Source organism: Xenia sp. Carnegie-2017, unplaced genomic scaffold (assembly GCF_021976095.1).
Source record: "Xenia sp. Carnegie-2017 unplaced genomic scaffold, XeniaSp_v1 HiC_scaffold_20, whole genome shotgun sequence".
NCBI lineage: Eukaryota > Metazoa > Cnidaria > Anthozoa > Malacalcyonacea > Xeniidae > Xenia > Xenia sp. Carnegie-2017.
In genome coordinates this window covers 14,317,926-14,340,150 of record NW_025813483.1, presented here as the reverse complement: position 1 = coordinate 14,340,150, position 22,225 = coordinate 14,317,926, and the positions used below count along the sequence as shown (strand labels likewise).

The 22,225-nt window shown below is 34.2% G+C and overlaps 4 protein-coding genes across 6 annotated transcripts; 3 read left to right on the top strand and 1 right to left on the bottom strand.

The window, feature by feature from the left end:
* Positions 1 to 852: 852 nt before the first annotated feature.
* Positions 853 to 3,255, top strand: LOC124442799 (fibroblast growth factor 18-like). Its single transcript, XM_046993294.1, has 5 exons — positions 853 to 1,001; positions 1,473 to 1,518; positions 2,184 to 2,331; positions 2,796 to 2,902; positions 2,967 to 3,255. The coding sequence occupies exons 1-5, from the start codon at positions 961 to 963 to the stop codon at positions 3,147 to 3,149; spliced, it is 525 nt and encodes a 174-aa protein (XP_046849250.1). The 5' UTR covers positions 853 to 960; the 3' UTR covers positions 3,150 to 3,255.
* A 2,877-nt stretch (positions 3,256 to 6,132) lies between these two features.
* Positions 6,133 to 11,841, top strand: LOC124442375. Its single transcript, XM_046992874.1, has 6 exons — positions 6,133 to 6,306; positions 6,971 to 7,454; positions 10,209 to 10,254; positions 10,390 to 10,513; positions 11,047 to 11,150; positions 11,280 to 11,841. The coding sequence occupies exons 2-6, from the start codon at positions 7,399 to 7,401 to the stop codon at positions 11,493 to 11,495; spliced, it is 546 nt and encodes a 181-aa protein (XP_046848830.1). The 5' UTR covers positions 6,133 to 6,306; positions 6,971 to 7,398; the 3' UTR covers positions 11,496 to 11,841.
* Positions 11,842 to 13,196: 1,355 nt separating this feature from the next.
* LOC124442178 (L-fucose kinase-like) lies at positions 13,197 to 18,742 on the top strand. 3 transcript variants are annotated; one of them, XM_046992664.1, is made up of 12 exons: positions 13,197 to 13,489; positions 13,725 to 13,840; positions 14,256 to 14,312; positions 14,379 to 14,476; positions 14,542 to 14,576; positions 14,672 to 14,778; positions 15,200 to 15,651; positions 15,727 to 15,826; positions 17,387 to 17,452; positions 17,720 to 17,776; positions 18,191 to 18,297; positions 18,374 to 18,742. In XM_046992664.1, exons 3-12 carry the CDS (start codon positions 14,267 to 14,269, stop codon positions 18,443 to 18,445), a joined length of 1,140 nt encoding a protein of 379 aa, XP_046848620.1. In that variant the 5' UTR covers positions 13,197 to 13,489; positions 13,725 to 13,840; positions 14,256 to 14,266; the 3' UTR covers positions 18,446 to 18,742. The 3 variants fall into 3 exon arrangements, with proteins under 3 accessions (XP_046848620.1, XP_046848618.1, XP_046848617.1); XM_046992662.1 differs by lacking the exon at positions 13,725 to 13,840 and adding an exon at positions 13,628 to 13,671 and having other exon boundaries at positions 13,198 to 13,489; XM_046992661.1 differs by lacking the exon at positions 13,725 to 13,840 and adding an exon at positions 13,600 to 13,671 and having other exon boundaries at positions 13,198 to 13,489.
* Positions 18,266 to 22,219, bottom strand: LOC124442177 (transcriptional adapter 2-beta-like). Its single transcript, XM_046992660.1, has 19 exons — positions 22,202 to 22,219; positions 21,955 to 22,055; positions 21,825 to 21,884; positions 21,147 to 21,241; positions 21,034 to 21,074; positions 20,918 to 20,968; positions 20,797 to 20,850; positions 20,613 to 20,716; positions 20,459 to 20,531; positions 20,172 to 20,282; positions 20,071 to 20,101; positions 19,739 to 19,818; positions 19,599 to 19,670; positions 19,457 to 19,521; positions 19,343 to 19,386; positions 19,236 to 19,270; positions 19,094 to 19,164; positions 18,819 to 18,881; positions 18,266 to 18,617 (listed from the first exon to the last, which is right to left on the bottom strand). Exons 1-19 carry the CDS (start codon positions 22,215 to 22,217, stop codon positions 18,495 to 18,497), a joined length of 1,290 nt encoding a protein of 429 aa, XP_046848616.1. The 5' UTR covers positions 22,218 to 22,219; the 3' UTR covers positions 18,266 to 18,494.
* Positions 22,220 to 22,225: the final 6 nt, after the last annotated feature.

Genomic DNA, 22,225 nt, shown 5'->3' with positions numbered 1-22,225 from the left:
AATTAGATGATTTCTGTCATTAATTTTTAATGATGTGATCACTGGTGAAAAATTTGTTTACTTATCTCAAACATTCTAAAGTCATTTGAAGTATTCGTTAATTCGAAACAATTCTAAACATTATAGAGCACAAATTTTTTTTGAGAATAGTGGAGCAAAACTATAAAAATTATGTTAATTCAGTAGAATATTACTTAAAGAACCCTCAAAAATCCCAAGCAACTTGTCTTTTCTTGCGACTTGTGCGTGAACTGATGTTTAGCGCAAACTCGTCGCTCTTGACGCTCATTTGCATATCGTGCGTTTCATTCGAGGTTTCACAAGGCTTGGTTGCTTCAAATGCAAATAATCGCTCGTAAAAGAGCATCAAGCATAAGAGGCTTAAACTTTACAATCACAAATCTTTAAATTGTTTTGCTTTGCAGCGCCTGGTAAAATAATATATTTTGTTGTCACAGGTCAAGTCAGGAAGTTGTGTTATTGCATGTGTTCATGGCGGTCTGGAGCGGGGTGTGTAGCATTACTAATAATGACAAGCCAAAAAACTATCAAAAATATATTCTCGAAATAGTGTGTAAGTGTAATCTCAGGAAATTTAATAGTCAAGAAGATCTCGTGTCAGTTCCCAGGATTGAAAAGTTTAAAATCACGAAATCTCGACAAATAAATAAGCGTGAGAAAATTTGATTAGTTCAAGTCTGGTTTTCTGTTTTATCTGCAATTTCGGACAATAAGTCGTCATTATTAAGCGGTGTTCTCGTTCTATCTCTCACACGGTGCCCACCCGTGGTTCTCTATTTAACTAACCCTTCCTGATTTGAATTGAACGTAATTTATTCCGCTGTTTGCGCATCTATAAATGCGGCGTACGACAGTAGTTGCTGATTATATGTGCAAGAGAAAACGACCAGCTTACTTCACTTAAATTTTGGATGAAAATTATTTTGCCCAGACGACACGATGATGATCATTGGATTGTTGATTCTTCTACGACAACTTACGTAAGTTCGAGGGAATTTCTTAAACATGCAAATCAACTTTCGCTTGGTATGAGCAAATCTTTTGTTTGCGAATTGAAAGTGGTAACAAGATGTTTTTGTTGTGCTGTTACGTTTATGTAATATACGGTAACATTTGATGAAGTTAAGTCTGGAATAGCAGAAGATTGTCGTTTTGAATCAACAGGTGTAAGGCTTGACATAGCGTGACTTTTATATGTTTGAAATTTCACTCAAATTAAGATAAGATATAATTGAAGGTATTAGTAACACTTATTTTCTCATTCGCTCATTAGAATCAATTACCTCAACATGTAAAATTTCAATTTGATTTGCCGTTTCAATTTGATTTCTAATATTACGTCTAGTCCACCAAACGATATTTTCGCATAGTTTCTGAAATTTGCGCCACCTGGAAACTCGTGGACAACTGTAATGTTGAACCGATATTCACTAATACATTTTTCTCCATAGGAAAGTGCAAACAATTCCACTTAATGTGCAAAGAACTGTTGTAAAGGTAAGAAATTGTCTTTCATTTTACGTGTGAGCAATATCAATAAAATATATTAAGCCTACTAAAAAACGATTTGTCTGAAAAAAGTCAACTGCAAAACAAACTTTATCAATGTAATTTTGTCGCTGCTATGTGCTTACAATTTTCTTTCATTGAAATAAGTAATAGCCGTTTTAGCAATTTTCCATTACAGTGTGAAAATCTAATTAAGAAACACTTGTATAATATGAAGTATAACTTAGATGTTGACCACACGCAGTGGGATTTCTAGTACTAAATATTAGATTCCCAAGCATTTCAAAGATTTATATTTCCTGTGAAAATATACTTACAAAGATACACAAAATGAGGTTATGAAGCAATTTGACTCTTCAAAAATGCACAATTTTTAGAAAAAGTTGAATTGCATCAATTTTTTGTTAAAGTTTACCTTATGCGGGGTTAAACTTTGTTAAACATGTACTTTGTTGTTGATAGAAATAACTGATTGTTTACATACAGGTGCCATCTAGGGACAAACACTAGGCATATCGTAACCGTACTCTAACTGTTGCCAAATTGTTTAAAAAAATCCCTCAAAGATGCAGGGAACGTTAATCTCAAATGACGCTCATTAAGAGATTAACAAAAAAGAATAGAGGCTTGACGTTATCTTTGATTTTATTTAGACGTCTCCATCAAAAGAAGATATAGGTGCAAGATTAAAACGTGCAAATATTCCACGCACTAGTTTACTCTATTCTCGACATACATCGAAATTTGTGAAAGTAAATGGAAGTAAAATCCACGCCAACGCAAACAGAAACGACGCTTATGGTATGTAATATTCTAAAGTGTATTTTATGTAAAAAAAAGGGACAGAGATATCTCCAAAAGCGCTTCTGCAAAATCTTTAGTTCCAATTTTTTATCATATATTTAAAAAAACATCCATATGCAGACGAAATTTCTGGAATATGTAAAAAAAAATTGTATATCCTCTTATTGCAAGATTAATAACCCTTGTAGTTCTTCCTTGGCGACAAGTGTTCTTGAAATATCACTCACTGTAATATTCAAAACTAAAAAAATGAAGAACACGAAAAATTGCCCAAGGCGAAGTCAGCATGATCTTGTATGTTCATAAGATAATTGTCTCGCGATTGCCGATTGAACGTTAAATTAATGAGGGATATTACAATGAAATACTGTGATGTCCGCCGCGTGATAAATGAAAATATTATCAGTTTTAATTACATTGCTTGGCAATACCAATAATTTCATAACATTAACTGTTAACAGCCGAACTCATTCTGACGACACGAGGTATTAATGGCGAGCAATCTATTCAAGGAAAAAAGAGCAAAATGTTTATATGCATGGATAAAAAAGGAAAAATTATAAGCATGGTAAGTCAATTATTGAGTGCAACCTTAGGAAATCTGTTGTCAATACTCATTTTCTCTCTTTCAGGGAACTTTCAAAGCTCAAAGATGTACTTTTTTACACCGAATCAACGACGACGGCTACCACACGTTTCGATTGCTCAGTAATCAACGATGGTTTCTCGGTTTTAAACAAAACGGTAGACTAAAGCATGGAAATAAGACAAGCCACGACCACAAGGCCGCTTGGTTGATGATGGAAACATCTTGACGTCAAACTGACAGAAATAAATGTGTGTATAGATGTATAAAATATTTTTGTCGACAAGATAATTATTTATTTATTTAACTTATTTCAAAATAAAATATTCAAGTAAGATCTTGTCCATCAGTTTGTATCGTAATATTACTTGACCGTGTTCCTTTTATGACTTTTTACATTTCGTGAATAGCGATACACTGCACCATCATTTTTATTCTGTTGTCATGGTTACATTGCTTCTCAATCACCACGTAATATGTGAGGAGAACACCAATATTTATCTAAGACCAAAGGATTGTAATCAGATTAGGCTGCTGGATAAACTTCTGAACATGTTGTGAGCAAGAACGTGTTTATTTTGTCGTTCAAAAGCCGATTACAGGATCCGCACATCATGTTGCCTCACAAAACAGGATCAAAACGCGAAGAAATTAACAAGAGCAGATATGACAAGACTATGCGCCATGAAATTTGGGACAAAATGATGATAGGCAGCGAGCAATTTATCTCAGCATGAATTGACACATTTTAGCAAGTTCTAATTGGATCAGACATTTAATAATGGTTGCGAAAAGACGAGCAGTTAATGCAAGGAGAACGACTTATCATTTAAGGAAGCATACTAATCAAAGTCATTCAATCCTCATATCAATATTTCACATCAGCAACAAATCAACGTATGACGTCTGTTTCTATAGTCCATCCTTCCTATGATGGTGTCATTACCTAAGAGGAAGAGTTTGGGATGTCGTTTGATCGCAATGATCTTTGATTTTCTGACGTAATTGGAATTCCAAAATGATGTTTATCAAAAAAGTCAAAGAAGAACAAAAAGTTACAGTTTAAGTTATACAAAAGTTTACTTGAACAAATGAGAGTTTTTTCATTTCAGCTTGTTCAAGTTGATGCAAGCAATTCTTTGTGCACTTTTCCCCACTTTCCTCCTTATCGTCAAGAAGACTTGTCGTCATGAAAACACAATCAATATCATTTGCCTTGGGCTACATTATTGTTCACTGAGGCTTTTAAAATTTCTTAATCGATATTTGCTCAATGATCTCTTCAAATGCATATGTGTTTTGCTGTACTGAGTTGACCTCTTGGTGAGAGGATTGTTCGTCGTTCGTCACAATGACGACCAGCCTACGTCAATTAAAACATGCACAAATCAAGAGCAAAATACGAAAGACATGACTAAGCATAGAAAATTATATTTCTAAATGAATTCTTACAAGCAACAAATAGCAGTTAAAAACTGCGATCCATGTCTATCAAGTAAAACATGAAACGCAATTTTGTTTATTGATTTGGTGTTTTTAGATCATAAAATCGTCGTTGAAGGGTACTCTCTAAAAGTGGAATTATCGCAGTGTGACTGACTGTGAACGACAAATGGATGTTTTAATTAACTTGCTCCATGTCTAATGTATCTAAAAATATAATTAATCACAACATCTTAATTGTAACCTGTTCGAAACACATTCGAGAAATAGAATAAATCAAAGCAATAAAACTTTACCATATTACGAAGAATTACTAACGCATTCGTGACATTCTTTTTCAGCGAACTCTCTCAAATATTCAGCTCTGTGAAAAGGTACTCGTTCAATCACTGTGTGGCACTCGCTGATAACTCGATCTTATCGATGAAAAAGAAATAACCATATCCCCAAATTATGAAATGATCGAAAAGTTTTTGTGAAGCATTTAATGTCACCAAAAAACCAAATCCCCCCAAAACACATTTGCATTAAAAAGTTTAGTGAAGCAAGGGACTATAGTAACTGGAATATCGTAGTTTGACAAATGATGATCTTTTGGACATTTCATTCGGTCTGATCGAAAAGGCCTCAGGCCTTTAAACTCTGTACATAGTGTGCCATTCAGACGACGATTTTCAGAAAATCGTAGCGCAATCGACGGTTGTTGTTGCATTGTTGGACTTCCTTTCAATAATAATAAGACTATCTCACTTCATGTGCGCAATGCACGCTGCGATTTTAGTTCCCCTACATCTGAACCAGAAAAAATACAGTTCTGCTAAATCTTTATGAGTCTGGCTTCCGTCCGTTCTCATGCAAAGAAACGTCCGGAGTGATGAAGTTACAGGCATGGACAAGATCTCTGTAAGGGGCTTGAATTTTCTTTTTTGACGTACGTAAGTGGTTTCGGAATAGTTTGTCCCACTGTCCGGTCAGAAAATCGTTCATGCTGTATAGGAACACATTCTTTCAATGCTCATCAGGGATTTTGATCATTATAAATAAACGAAATTATTGTAAAATAAATAAAATTAACGAAGGATCAGAAAACGGTATGGTTCAAAATGTGCTAGGTTGGTATCTTTCAAGAAAAACAAAACGTCATTTCGTTTCGGTGAAATTCAGTTGGACAGTAGAGAGCTTTCCTGCCATCAATGCAAATGTTTCAGACAAATATAGCACTCTCCTGGTGTGAAATAACTTTAATAACTGAGAGGAATAAGCAAATGTGAAAGTACGTTGTCACGTTCAGCACTTTGCTCAGAACGGGCCTTTGCCTTCACGACCATCAACATTATTTCCATTTTAAGCTCAAGTAATAAATATTCTACAATTTTCCATACTATTTAAGATAGTTTGAACGCCGACTCATCTCTCACGCAACACCATTAGGGGGCAACCAAGCGTTGTTTTATTGTGAAGTAATCAAGCAAATCCTATATTTTTATCACTCTTTGATGTTTCACCGAAATTTAAATGTTCAACAGTATTTTGACTTTGAATTCTTCCCGTATTCGAAACGTTTCGCTTCATTCTTGCCACAATGCAATTTATAGTCGTAAACATTTCATACAGCTAAGCGTGACACGCATTTTGGCAAAAATAATCTTGCGAACAAAAAGTCTAAAAGCCTTTTATTGTCGACGTAATTATTTCAATTCGACTTGTAAACGTTTGTCGATTGAATTTAAGTGCTTATTTGAATAAATTTAAATTAATCAATGGGTGTATCGAATGCACAACGTTACCTAAAGCTAATGATATCAAAACTAAATGCTTATATAGACCACCTTAGTTTGTTGGAAAGACCGAACTGAGACAGTATTAAAAGAAACCCATAAAAAGTTGTTGGTATTCTATCTACCTGTCGACCTAAACGACTTCCTTTGGATAAATCTTATCAAGTAAGCCTCCTGCGTTCCTTGTTTTATGCGAAGCAAATTTACATGAGGAATGTTTCATTTTGGACTTGCATATTTGTGAATAACATAGGATGAAATATTGATAGATATAATATTGCGCGCATTCCTTGTCAATTTTATTGAAACGGCATCCTGCTTTCTTGGCAACTGCACGTAGGGTTGAAGTGACGTTTATCATTGTCTGTTTCTTCTGCAACAAGAAAATTTACAAACTATATATTTTCACTTATACGTAAGACAATATCTTAGAGCATTATCTGACGCCTATCTCAAGGACCGCATATAGTGCTCATATGACGAGGTAAAAACGGTAATCATGGGTGAGGTATTAGAAGTTCTTGTTTTTAATAAAATAACTTTGGATTCATGAGTTCAATTTCCATTTTTTGAGCTTAGTAGCTCAAATGGTAGGGAAGTAATATTATGTTTTTGTCTCAGTTGTCGAAGTGCTTAAAATACTTGAACATTATGTATAGGAATTGAGATGTTTCAAACATGTCGCAGCATGCCTAAATAAGGGAGGAATGATAGTGTTTGCGACATTAACAGAAAATCACAATGATCACCAGAATAATTGCTCAAATCAGCAAAAAATCTCAAATTAACGCGATTAAAATGAAACAAACTTTTCAAATTCTTTTTTCAGAGCACTGCAGAGGACTGTTTGTCGAGAGTGATAGTGACACGTGATCTGATATTCTTTAGAAATAAAATCTGATCGGCTCTTCGCCAATATCCGCTATATGACTTCACAGTGACTTCATCACCAGTGATCGACACTACAGTTATTGAGTCTGATAGTTGGAGGATCAACATAGCAATTGGCGTGACAGTCTATATATATATTACCTACTTCCATTTCAAATGTCGCTTGACGTAATGTGATTGGAAAAATTTATAAAAGATCATCTACATATAATAACTTCACAAGTCTGTACTCGGAAACCTGTGAGCGCACAGTATACGGAGTATTCATAAACAAGCAGCGCGCGTTATGCGTCTTCTGTAAGCCGTCAAGGTTCAATTAATGGTATTATTGTCAATTGTGGATTTAAAGCAAAGAAAAACAATATTATGGCATTCTATGATGAAGCACCAAAGTTCATCTTCATCATTTTGGCTTCCACCGTGTAAGTGCTTGCCAATCAATAGCTAATAGCGATCTGTTCGACATCTATCTTCCTCTAATTGCGCTCTTTAAAGTTGTCTTTTACATAGGGGAGGCAAATATTTATAATGTAGGAGACTTTGTGTCTGTAACATAGTCATGCTTCGACGCTTGGAATCTTCCACCGTTTCGTTTCATGTTGATAGGAAGACGTCTTTCTTTCGACGTTTTGTTCTAAGTTCTGTAACATAACGTCTTCAAAAAATATGCGTACGACAAAACTTCTGCATAACACGAATTTTAAGTTGAATTTTGTTACCTTAAACTATTTGATTGCTATGCATTAGAAATCGATAAATTCCAGCGTCATTTGAACACATTTGCTTTAAAAGATAACAGTAGATTTATGAATGCGTGCAAGTTGATAGAATACACATTGTCACTCACTCAAATGTGCGTTGGTGTCTTGTTGTGGAAGAAAAGTATTGCTTATCTGCCTGATAAACATTTAACAACAGCATTCCAGCATAGATGTGCCGAATAAATAATTTCGAAAATGTTTCTTCATTTTCAATTGAAAAAAATCTGCAAAGTAGGTTATTCTAAAAAAGATTATCTGCATCTGAAAAGGAAAGTGATTTTCCGTATCACTTTGCTTTGTATTTCACACGTACCCGAAAGGATCAGAATAAACTTGAGGTCTTAAAATTAAAATTTACATTAACTAAAAGTGAGATGAAGAAATCTTAATGAACTTTGATAAGATCGAAGATACTGACAAAAATAAGCTTTACTGACATTCCTTTATCCACATGTATATGCCCTAGTATGTTTAGTGACGATTTCGATCAAGTAATAGCAACAAACAGCAAAAGAGGAAACGAGTTTAGTATAAGATCCACGGGAAAACAAGCTCTCCAAGAAGAGCCATTCATACAGGGTTTGAAAGCGCTGCAAGATATCTGTTCTTTTTTGAAAACGTGAGTCATTTCCTAGACGCAGGAGATATATTTTAAGTTTTAAAACATTTCTTTTGATGTGACTGACTTAGGCCATTTATGTTATATTAGCTTTGAAATCTCTGGCTCGTTTTTCTTTTTAAATGACTCGCGCTTAAACGAGACATCTAAGTTAGCCAACATAACATACTTCTAACAATCGTTGACATTGACCTCCGTCACTAATACCCACTGTTGTATATCAAGTTTAAAGAATGCCTATCGTTTTTGGAGGTATTAAATATGTTTTAGATTTGCTCTGTTATTCTGCGTTGACAGAAGGGCGGCTGTTTGTCGTTAGTGTTTAACTTTTAAGTCTGTGAATACCGCTTGTGTCATTTGTAAACACTGTGTGAATAAAATTTATTGTCTTCTTCGACAATTTGAGTGTAAACAGTGAGGTATAAAGCTCACCCTTGATACTTGAACTTGACATAAATTGATTGTTTTATAGTCTATTTTTACCTTAATTACAATACTGAACAGACGCATTGACAACTTATTTTGAGTTTTACTATATACTATTCACATCATTTATATGTTTAAGTTACTGAACAACTCCATCATCCTTGGTTTAACGGATGCACTAAACAAAAGTAATTTCAGTTTACAAACACCCTACATGAAGCCCTAAATGACCTCTGACTTAGTGCAAGTTTAAGAATAGTCTGTAAATCGTCAAAATGCCCCTTCAATGTCAATTTTATTTGCTTTGTGCAGCAAAGGTTTGGGGTTCTTGTAAGATGTTAAAATGATAAATATTTTAGAGCGCAATGAGAGACGATTAAGGAATGAGCAACAATTTAGTTCTTGTGAACGTCAGCGAGTAGAAATGTCGATAATTGACGACAAAAACGGGCAGTTTATTTTAGTAGAAAAGAACCGGAAGGTTTTGATGGAAATAGTTGACAAAATTAATCGCCTGATGTCTAGTAAACTGTTTATAACATACATATTATCATTTCCGTTATTTTGACGTCTTAAAAACTGTCGATGTTTATAAATCATGAAAAGTTATTATCACATTACGTCAGTAATAGCTTAGTTTAGCTATAACTGAGATGGCGTTTATTGCTTCCGCAGCGAGTGAGCTTTAAGCGAGCGAGCAAGGCAGCAAACCTAAAACATACAGCTGGTCAAATTTTAGATTTAGCATGTATGTCAATCGTATAACTTGCAAATTAAAGAAAAAAATCGATTATTTTATGTTGAATATATGATCAGAGAAAGGTGAAATCAATGTTATGTTTTTACGTCTTAGCCAATAAACGCAAAGAGAGTCTTGCCCTCGACCAATTAGGTAGCGAAGCGGTGAATAAAACACATTAATACAAGATGCTAGAGGATGCATTCCTTACCAAAACATTATAGATTTGGGGAGATAGTAACCATCGACAAACATATCATTCTTCAGTTTGCAAAAAAATTGTGGATTACAGAGATTGAGCATTTGTTGTAGGAAATGAAGCTGTGTGCATGTGACAGTGATATTGAAATCTGTTCTCATTGGTTTTCAGTCTCAGGACAATGCAAATTTTAAGCCTGTGCACTCACACAGGCAGCACTTAGTACCTTTTAGGTATTTTAGTAATATAATGAATCATATCACTAACAATGTTAAATTGTTTTTCTTGTCAAAAACCTTTGATACTGTACAGGTTTGTGTGAAGAATGACACACACAGATAAAATATTTTCAATCTGATCAGCAATTTGTGTATATTTAGAAAGGTACATTGCGTTAGTAAAGTTCTAAATAAATTTCTTCTTTTTTTATAGGATCATGGCTAATGCCGATGCAAATGCCACGGGAAACACGTCGTTTGTACGTACTCTTACTTATTACTTTTTATGTTTCTTACTGCACAGACAAGCCTTTCCCCTCAGTATCTTAAATACTTCTTTTGCAGAAATACAATAAAAAGATTTCAAGAAATTTTTCAATTTCATTTTTGTTTAGAATTGCTCTACTGCTGGTCGTAGAGTTAAAGTTCATGTTCAACTGATCAACTTGGGTACTCGAAAGCTTATTAGGATAAAAAACAAAAAACTCGTACCTGTCAGTTTAGGCAATGATCGTCATAGTAAGTAGTGAACTCAAACGATTGTCTTATAGCCAGAGCTTTTTTGAGAAGTGAGCAAAAAGCGAGCAAAAATAATCAAGTATCTATATTTTAAAATATCATGATACATAAATGTACTTGTTGTGGCCTTGATAATCTGAAAATAATTTTCAAAAGAGTATACACTAAATATATAGGTAGGAATAAAAAATATGATTTTGACGAAATGGCGTAGCCAGCCCACAAGTTTAGTCATGCTCTTGTAAATGTTTCGGCGTTAACTTACTGTAAAAGTAATAGATTCCTAAAGAAACGAGTTTTGCTAATGATCTGAGATTTACATAACATGACTAAACATGTGAGAGCTGACTACGACACTGTTCAGCTCCGGCAAAATACAAGACGAGCTTTTATAAAGTATTTAACGGAGATTTGTTACAGGATAACTCTGCATGTTTTTTTTGTATGAAAAAGGACGATGAATTTTAAAATTATGCATTGCAACTTATTGATATTATCATTGTTCTATGGTAACTTTTTCTTGTTGTTAATAGCGTTTTTCATAATGACGAGATATGGCAAGAATGTCGTCTCTTTACAAAGCTACCATACACAGGAATACGTTTGTTTTGATAAAAAAGGAGTTCTGGAAGTCAAAGTAAGGATCTACTTATACTTTTAACATAATAAATTGGTTTAATTCCTTTTTGACAACAAAAAAAACAAAAATCTTTTACGTTCTCTTTGCTGCAATTACTTTACAACATCATCTCTCTTTTTCTTGTAGACTGTGTCAAACTTTGAGAAATCCTTTGGATGTCATTTTTATAAAAATTTAATTAATACGACCCGTTTTTTCTCTTGCCTCAATCAGCAGTGGAAAATAGCTTTTCATAAAAAACTCGGGACTTCAATAAAAGGAAACAAAAGTTCAAAAACTCTAACTGAATCAACATTTTTCGTTGTTTTTCGAACTCCACCGTCCAAAAGGAAGGCGGGTTAACGATGTATCTATCGTGCATGAGGAATATTTAAATGTGATATAATTTATTTATTTAAGGAGTAAAATAATTAAAGTATTTATATCTTCAAAAATATGGGCGATCAGCGAATCGTCAAGTGAAGAAGAATATAGTCGAAGAGAAGACTTATAGACGACAAAGCATTTAAACTTGTGTGCAAAGATGAAAGACACAGTACAACTAAGTTTTATAAATTCATGTGGATTTTTTTATCTTGACAAAATATGCCGCATTATTTTTCTCCTTTTTTACGGCATTTTTTGCTCTGCCACATAAAATGAAGATTTAAATTTGACAATATTATTAAAAGTTATAACGACTTGCTCATTCAAAGTACATTTTTCTTTAATGGAAGATTGCACTTTACAGCGGCGATGTCACAGTGATGTGATTGTGTAGCACCGTGAAATCAGTTACCTCTGATAAAACTTGCTTCTCCAACGCATCGTTAGGAGAAGAGCCATATTTTTTTACCAGCAACACTGTCTTGCATTTTAGTTTATATAATAATGATGAAAGTTAATCTTTAAAATTTTTTCAGAAATTTAAATTTACTGGAGATTTGCGGGTTCAGTGTTACAGGAAAAATATATTCAAACAAACCATTGACTGGCAAGATTTGTTTTTTAAATTCATTGGCTGGAGCCGTTTAGAGAAATTAGGGTGCGTGGGGTGAAGTCAAACTTTTGGGACTCTTGTCCCTTGCAATGGACACATGTTACAATTTTCTTTTGCCTTCGTTTTGCCTTCTCCCCCTCTCTTAAGCCGTTGGTCCGACTTCGAATTGCCCCTCTTCTTTATGAACGGCTCTTGTAATAGCATTGTTGTAAGGGTATGAAGTCAAAATATGTAGCTATAATCTGTTTGCCTAACCCTGAATCTTTTACTTAAAAGATCACAAAAAAAATGTGACAATTATTTATAAGGAAAATAATGATTTCTACTTAAATATTGGAACAATATATTTGCAGCCAATTTTACAAAACGTCCCCGGACATCATGAAATTAGCCTAGCAATAAGGTGATCAAACCCTCTCGATTACTTTAAGTTTTTAAGTTAAAAATTACGTTCTTTTCAAGAAAAGAGAAATATTTTGGGAAGCCAGTCCGCTTATTTCGTCTTTCTTTTGAAACTTTTTCTTCGTTTGAAAAAGAAAATAATAGATTTCTAAATAAATGACCAATGCTGTTCTTCTAAAATTTACATGGCTGGACCACTAGGAGTACAACAAGCAGGCTGACAACTCTTTGCTTCATGAGGCCAAGATTAATTTCTCATTAAAACCTTCAAGTAGTAGTGCAGCAAATCTGCAGCAATCACCAAACGAAATGAGAACCAACTTTTTGACAGAAATTTACCACCAACTGCAATAAACTTTGTTATGTCTCAGGTAATTCGAGAGAAATTATTATATTCACTGGTCTTGCTGTGACGAGTATAGGTGTTTTTTAAATAATTGGATTACATGAAAGATTTATCAATTACTATGCTTTAAATCAATGAGTGAATTTATTAAACAATAAACATCTGTGGTATATAGTGAAGTGGAATCATGGTACTACGTCGTAGGTACATTCTCTTAGTTTAACATAATGAACACGGAATGATGCTATCCAATTGAAACGCTGTATTTTTTTATTATAGACATTCCTGCTCCTTTCAAAATGTTTTGTAAAAATCAAAGGACAATAACCTAGACACATTGACTTTGAATGAAGTCCAGATCTACCAGTGATGGGCAAGACGAAAAAAATCGAGCCTCGTTTCAAGGCCCATTCCTTCGTCTCGGAGATGATCGGAATGGTATTATATTACATAAAACGACATATAAGGTTAAATTGTAATTGTTATGTAAATGATTATCGTAATTTCCTAACATTGTAATTTATTTATCCACATCGTTCCTAACATTTGTCTTCTTTTGATTTATCAAAGACGCGAAAGGAGAGAGGCTCTTTCACGAGATAAGATTTCGTATGTACTGAACGACTGCTTTTAATATCAGATATATGGTTTGCTAGAAATAACAATGTGTTTATTAAACTTTCGACAAATTCAGACGTCAAGTGCATTAACTTTTTTAGCTATAAACTGCTTCGTTTTGATTCGTAAATTTTTCACTGTTGGAGTTCTAACTTATATTGGCGTCGTATAAGGTACTAATGATAAAATGTGAAACAGTGTGTTGTTCTTTGAAAAATTTTTGTAGGATTTATTGAAAGACGTGGCGTATAAAGACATTTGTGGAATTTTCGTGGGTTCAGTGATGTCAGGGACCTTTGCACAGCTCTGAAACTTGCCATATCATGGGTCCAAGATTGTCTTGTAAATCATATGACTGTACTTGTCATGGATAAATCATGCATTTGCAATATTTTTATGTATCAGGCTACTCTTCATGCATTGACTGAGTCCACATCAAAAACTTAAATGAGTTTATGATTTGTGCATCCTTTTTCCCTTTTCACAAAATACTGCCACATCGAAGCAAGAAACAATAGTTATACATTATCATGTTTTTTTTATATCTCCAGCAAGAATATAGAGAAGAGATGCACCCCCTGTCCTTTGCCTAGCCATCTACTTTTTCTATATATATCTAGAAATAGTTTATTGTTTAAAGAATTTCACTTTGTTATGCTTCAATCTGTAAATGTATGAAATTGAGATTAATCCTAAATTATTCTTTCATATTACTGATTAATGTCATCACAACATTGTTTTGATTTTAATATTGTAGAATTGACCGTAATGAATGGTATGCATGAAAACCAATGGATTATTGCTGAGGCGCCAGGTGATTGTCATCAATATGCTAAAGAATTTGACTGTATAGTTTAGAGATAATGATTTTGTTTTGTAGCACGCATTGATCTCTCAGGTGGCTGGAGTGATACACCACCAATTACCTATGAATCTGGAGGTGAAGTGACTAATGTTGCCGTGAAAGTGGATGGAATTGTGAGTTATAGATGTTCAGATTTCAACATCATGTTTATGCCATAAAACCAGATGTTCTTTTATAGAAACCTATTGGAGCAAAAATACGTAAAATTCCAAAGTGAGTTTATGGTGTATACAAATTAGAAATGACAAAGAATGGAAAGTTATAAGAAACTCAACTGGTAAATGGGGTCTGTCAATATATATTTGTAGATATGAGTTGATTCTTGTCATGTGTGACAAAAGAACCAATCATCAAGAAATTCTAGAATGTAAAAAATTGGAAGATCTTAAAGATTATTGTGAGCCTAGTGCATCAGGTAATCACTGGTTGTTTTATGTAAAGATTATGAGGATATTATGGTTAGGCAAATTGAGTATTGAAAAAACCATTATATCTTGTGAATGAAAATAAATGTGCGCATACTGTTTAAGAAAGTCTACAATCATTTTAGATTTGTTGTTCGATAAAGATACTATGTGAACATAAAACTTTTCAGGTACCCCTCCTACCCCCATGTGTAAATAATTTGGAAGGATATTCATACATTTGAGTTCAATTACATGAATTTATGAGCATTGAAATCAATTGTTTTTACGAGCTGTGATCATAAAATATATGAATACCTCCCCCTACCTCTAATTAACAATGTCCTGGCCTCTCTGATAGCTTAGTTCTGTTAGTACTTTAAAAATAAGTGAATTCAAGCAGATAGTTGCACTTGAATTTGTTCTTTCTAGGTGCGCTGCTCAAGACTGCATTTTTGTGTACTGAAGTTGTGGATATGAAATCAGAATTAACTTTAGCCGAACAGCTTAAGACTAAGTTCGGTTGTGGATTTGAAATCCACTCTTGGTCCTATTTACCCTTTGGCTCGGGTATGGGGACAAGTAGCATTCTAGCTGGCACAATTTGTGCCGCAATTTGGCGAATCACGAAACGCGAATATAGTGAAAGAGATCTGATTCATCTTGTGGTAGAACTGGAACAAATGTTAACAACAGGGGGTGGTTGGCAGGATCAGGTCGGAGGTCTTATACCGGGGGTGAAATACACTAAGTCGCCAGCTGTTGTACCAATTCAAGTATATCCAGAAAAGTTGACCATAAGTAAAGATACGTTGAAGAATGTTTCTAGTAATATGGTGTTAATCTACACTGGAAAAACAAGATTGGCTAAAAATCTTTTACAGGTTCCCGAGGCTAGCTCTCCGACTGGCATTTCGAATATTGCTTTATAATGACGATTTTTTTCTCTGTTCTTACAGAATGTAATAAGACGATGGCGCGATGGAACTGAAGAAATCATAAACAATGTGAATGATCTTAAGGAAAATGCTCGAACTTGTGCTAAAGCCTGGAGTGATGGTAGGAAAACTGTTGTCGAAATTTAGTCAGGAATAGTTTTTTATTGTCGTAAAATCATGTTGGCGAGAATAAATGAAAGGGAAAGAATAGTGTAAATCAGGAAACGACTCACCACATATTTTGTAATTGACATATCACAATTACTTCAATAGCTCAAGAAGTAAACATGCAAATATTATTGTTGAAAAGAAAGTCCGCGAGCGGACGGACAAATGCTCAATTCACAGAAAGGGTGCGGATTTTCCAAGGGGAATGCACCGTTCTTCTAGCTAAAGTTGCAAGGGCCTTGGGCGATTGTGGATTTATAGGCGTACAGATGTGTTAACCTTGGGTAATGAAAATGTTATTACGTTTAAAAAACTTTTTATTTCTGTTAAGGATGCGCATTTAGTAATTTATTTAAACTTTATTACTATCCCCTATGTAAGCGATATCGGTTTTGATTGGTCAACTGCCTGTAAATAATTCTCGATATCTGTAATTATGACGTCATATCTTCTATGATATCTACAAATAATAGTTTCTACAATTATTGACCTATTTAAAAGCCGGTTTTGAAAAAATCAAATAATTGAGAGGTTTGACACAGTTTCTAAAAACGATATGCGAAAGCTTTTGAGTAAAAAGGATGTGGAAAACACTAAAAAAGCGATGAAGCTGGTTTTGAACATATTTTACAGCACATTTAAACGAGAAGAACTTGAAAAAAGCGTTTGGCGAAGGTTTGAAAGTGTTCTACATTGATTAGTTTTAATAATATTTCAGATAGTTTAAGTTCGCTTCGGCAGAAAACATTGACATCGGTTTGAATCATTGTTGATATCATGCTCAACTTCCGTTAGAAAGTTGGTATACCAACTTTGAACAAACTCCCCTAAACAAAATCACAACAATTAACGGCACCTTACAAACGACTTATTCACAATACAAACAAACGAGCAACTAAACACGTTACTTTAGACAAACCCACGATGACAATACACAATTGACACCCACACACACGCTAAGGTTGTCGAAACGTCAGTCAACGTCAACAACAACATTCCTTCTCAGGACACTACTAACCTGGACGATCTACATCCACAAACATGCTCAACCTCATCCAATAATTGTTTGATATTTCATTGAAAATGCGCACGGCAATACTCTATTGCAAATGGTGGTAGTATGAAATATGTAATTGTCTTTGAAATGAGAAGTTCTACCTTTACTTAGTCTTATTGTACAATTTCATACCTTCTAATACGGTTATATTAATCGTCACAGTGTGAAATACTCTTTTATGAATTTTTCTCGGGGGTGTGCCAGAGAAGTTTTTTAAGATAAGTGCGTACCTCCCAGAACATCTGCCCCCTAAGTCCATCACACTTTAAAAGATAATTTATTTGAGACAATGAAACTTTATCCTTCATTTAAGTGGTGTAATCCCAACGTCTTAAAACGCCGCGGGCGTTCATACGGGGATTCGTTGTTTCTACGGAGATTCTTTGTTCTATTTTTTTGACAGCAGGTTTAGTCAGTTTTGTAATTTTTTCCAATAAAAGCTGTCGTCTTTCACAGGTGATTTGATAGCTATGGGCAAATGTCTGAACGTGTACAGGAAGCAGAAAAAGATCATGGCACCAGGTTTGTAGTTAGGCTGTTAACAACTGCAAGCAGTAACATAACCAAGAACCAGACTACAAGTTTTACTTCTGCTATGTAATTTTCAGAACATTGTTATGATATGTTTCTTGAGAAACGTATCGTTTGATTACTCTATTGTTTTATTTCTCTATTGTTTAATTACTCTATTGTTTGACTGCTCTGAGAAATCTATTGACCATGTATGGGCATTTGTCTAGGGCACTTGCAAATTGCTGATTAATCGATCTTTTTAATTAACATTTTTAGATTCTGAACCAGATGATATTCGTGAAATAATAAACAGCGTTCTTAGTTATTCATATGGTAAGCTGGTTTGCTGAATGTAATTTTGTGAAAATGCCATATAACCTCCAAAATATACCGAGATTCCTTAACAGTACGTTTCACGATGAAGTTATTTTCAAGTTTAGAAAGATTAAGCTGAAAAAGTGACGATTTTATTATTTTTTACATAAAACCCAATATAAAATCAGCCCAAATTGCTGAGATTGCAAGAGATCGTGTTTCCTTGAAAGTTCCTGAGAAAATTTAACTTGTTATTTTCTCTCCTAACTTCTTGAGACACAGTCATCTAATCGCATTCCATGCCCCCACGGCAGTCGTAGTTTGCTTTAGTTAAGTAATGCCCTGTAACACGATGCTATCTTTTTAAATGTGAGCACATTCACAGTTAGTCATTATCGTGATTTTACATGCATATTATAACATTATAACTAGGTTGTTGTTTTGCTGGAGCTGGCGGTGGTGGTTATCTATTAGCGATAACAAAGGAACCGGATATGCACAAGCAACTTGAAGGGATATTGAAAAAACTTTCTTATGAGGTTATATCTGTTTTAAGTATACTTATTCATACAGTATTAATTTTATCCTATAAATAAATTTTTTGTTCGTTTATAGACAAATGGTTCATATACAGTACATCGAATAGAAGTGGACAACGAGGGTTTGATTGTTCACACCAGCCAGTGAATAGAACATGTCACATATTAATACGTTTTAAAGCACTGAAATGTCGTTTCTAGCTAAGTTTAAGCCATCCACATTGCTTAAAAAACAGCAGAAGGCGTTTACGTTGCAATTTTCCAATGCAGGAAGGGTAACGGGTTTTTACGGTATTGCCGCGTCTTCGTAACGAATGATCCTAAAATATTTTTATATAAAGATGAATATAAGTCGCAACAATTTTTAAAATTATGGTATTACTAACACACACTAACACAGTTTAACGAACTTTAAATATATATGGAGCAATTTTCTCTGAGGTAATCACTCGCTTTCCTCTGTGTTTTATCGAAAACGATGTCGAAGTTTGATATTATTCTATATTAGATTCATAGCTGACCTTTAAAACAATTCCTTTCATTGTGATATAAAACATCGGCTTTATTTGCAGCGAGTTGCAAAGCTGAAAGAAAAGGATAATGCAATGTTACTACATTTCTTCATGTGAACCATTAGCAATAGCATAGCCAGTCCGCAAGTTTGATGTGCTATGTGAATATTTATTACCGCACAAAGAAATCTAAAGTAAGTGAATTGAACCTGAAATTATAGTCGAAAGAAGACCTATATTTGATTTTATGGCGGCAAATTTCAAAAATACATAAATGATCAAACCTGTTTCTCTCTCAACGACAGGAGTTCAATCCCTAGGCAAGAGTTGGCAAGTTCAGGACAGGTAATAGGACCTTAAACGTAAAGAAAAATGAGATTAAAACGAAGAGGAATCGGCACTGGTTTGCAGTGGAACGTTCATTACCTTTTCTTTCGATCTTTTTTCTATCGACTTTCGTCCTAAAAAAATGGAAAAAGTGAGAAAGCGCAAACGAGATTGTTTCAACGACATTTTCCCTTCAATAAACGTACTCTTTTCTTCCAATTGCGTTCGTGCGTCTTTGTGAGGAAGTATCCTTCAATAATATGATAAATTTTTGCTTCAGTATCAGCAGAAACGGTCGAGACACACGGAAAAGACAATACCTGCTTTTTGCGATTTTCCTTTTCTTTGTCCCGTCTCAACTTCAGCTCGTCGTATTCTCGACAAGCTTCAAATATTTGCATTATTACATCAACAAAAAAATGAAGACAATTTCCTGGCGTTTTCAAAGCAATTCTAACTTACCAGACAACTTTGTAACACCGTTCTTTCTGTACTGCATCAATTCTTTGATTTGACATTGTAATTCTCTTTGTCCTAGGAAAAGTAAAACGTTATACAATGACAGGGTTGTTGAAAAAACTAACGAGCTTTCCATGTCTGACTTGAATGATTGTTCAGAAATCTCTCCCAATCTTCAGCTGGCTGAAGACGACCAAACACTCTGGTTGCATCACGAAATTCTCTACAAACATTAAAGGACAAGCATAAATAATATTCTACTTCCACATTCCTGTAAATGACGAGAAATTCTCAGATCAATATAAAGATTTGCATAAATAAAAAACTGAGATTTTCAGTCTTTATACAGAATGTCAAATACACGAAACACTTTCATTTCAATTGAACTTTATCAACATTCTTCACGCCATCTTTTCTTAAAAATATTATTCTTTACGACAATAGTTCTCAGAAACTTAAGTAAAAACCACGATACCTATCGCTCTTGGTAAGCTTTCGTCTTGATGCTAAAATAACGTTTAAAATGAGCACAAAAAATAACAAGCTGTGACTAATACAGAAAATATCCTTGACAACCTGTGATTTTATGTTTACTAGCAATCAAACCATGTTCCCTCGCGATAGTTTTTCTATGCTGTCTTTCTTTTAATCTCTCGATATACATATCAACCATGGCTTCCTTCATTGCTAAACCAAAAATAATGTTTTTCTCGTAAAATATTCTTCATTAGGTCTCAAAACAGAAAAAAATATGACCCCACGTTTTCATTACTAAAAAAATGAGGCTGACCAAGAGAACTTTTTCCTGAAAATTTCATATTTAAACTTCATAATAAATATTTTTTCATAATATATCTGATTACCCAGCTCTAAATCATCGTCCTCTGAAGATTGTTGTATATTGCTAATTAACGTCTCTGCATCATTATCATGTTCCTACAGAAGTGACAATCACCAAACTGAAATTGTTGTTTTATGTGACTGGGGATTTTTTTGAATACTTTATTTACAAAATACCTTATCAAAATCATCTCGAAGTGCCATATATCCAAGATCCTGCTGTTCAACTAAACTAATGTCGAGTATTTCTGGAGGATGTGTTAAAGTGGGAGAAAGTTCACCTGAAATAAATGTTTTACAAGATCACTGTCCCAAATTTCATTTGCAACCAAAGCAAAGCGATGAAAAGTGGCAAACAAACCTGTCGAAGTTGATGTATGGTCTGTTATTTTGCAAACAAACTCAGGAATGGTTGCTAAGAAAAGGAAATATAATTTTAGCACATTATATACAACTCATTCGAATGAACTACTTTTCAAAACCTTTTCCAACATGTCCATCTATATAAACTCCATTGTAATGGGCTTTTGTCTCTAAAAAACATTAAACATTTCACAATATGCAATGGTAAGGACAAACAAACTTCTATTTGCATTACCACTAAGAGTCTTTGTGCCAATATGATCTGCAATATCAACCCTGTAGATTTTAAAAATTAACACTTTAATATATTGACATATATGTTACAGTATCATGATTTGCATATCTTACCAGTTGCCAAGACCATGTTGTTCTACAGCATCAAGAAGCAACATTTCTTCCTCTGCACTCCATGTTTCAATAAACAGAGGAAATGTTCCATTGTCCTAAAAATGTACATTCTCAAATTAGTAAAATTATTATAAAAGTGCCAATTTTACTTCAAAGAGTGAAACCCAACTTTACCCGAACTTTCGAGTTAAGAAGTGATGACTTCCACAAGAAAAGCTTAGCTTACATAAAAATTATAGCAAAGAGATAACTTACAAGGTAATTGAGCTATCAAAAAGTCAGGGGAGAGGTCACTGGGCAAACAACACACTCCTCGAGCAGTGGATTAGCCAGCGTGCATGTTTTAGTCTCGCAAAAGAAATGTGTGCACAAGGGAAATAAAGTATGTACAAGTAGAAGGAAGAACTCGCACAAGGTGAAGGGTTAGGATAATCACCCAAGTTTATTATTGGGTGATTTTTTGCAAACATAGTCACATAGTACTTCATATGAGACTGCTTTGTTAAATGGATTGATGGTACACGACAGCCCAGGTATCTGAACTGTCCATTCATGTCATGAGAAATAGATTGTAATCATACAATCGCTAATCACTGTAGCCCAACACCTCTGGTAGCTTTCGCAAAAGCTATTCTACAAATGTATACAACGTCCAGTCGCTTCTTTTGCAAGACTTACAATTAATTGATAATTATGATCTCGAACATGGTTTCCCATCTCTGCCCCAGATGAAAAACACTGAAAAAGATTAACATTAAAACAAATATAGAGCATCATTCAACACAGACTTTACATGACGTTATCAAACCTGGACACAAAGATCAAAATCTTGACATTCTGCGCATTTCACACGCAAGGTAGTGCAGTCTGATTGACAGTAGTTACAATGATACTGGCCAAAACCATTCGCTATAGGTACATGAAAATAAAAGAAAATCACTCGATACAAACATGATAAAAGGAGCCTAAAATAAATTGAAAATAAAATAGGAAAAAATATCGATGAATCTTATGATGAGTTCGTGAATTTTACGATGAATTATGAATTATTATACCTCCTGGTTGCGCCATATTGAAAT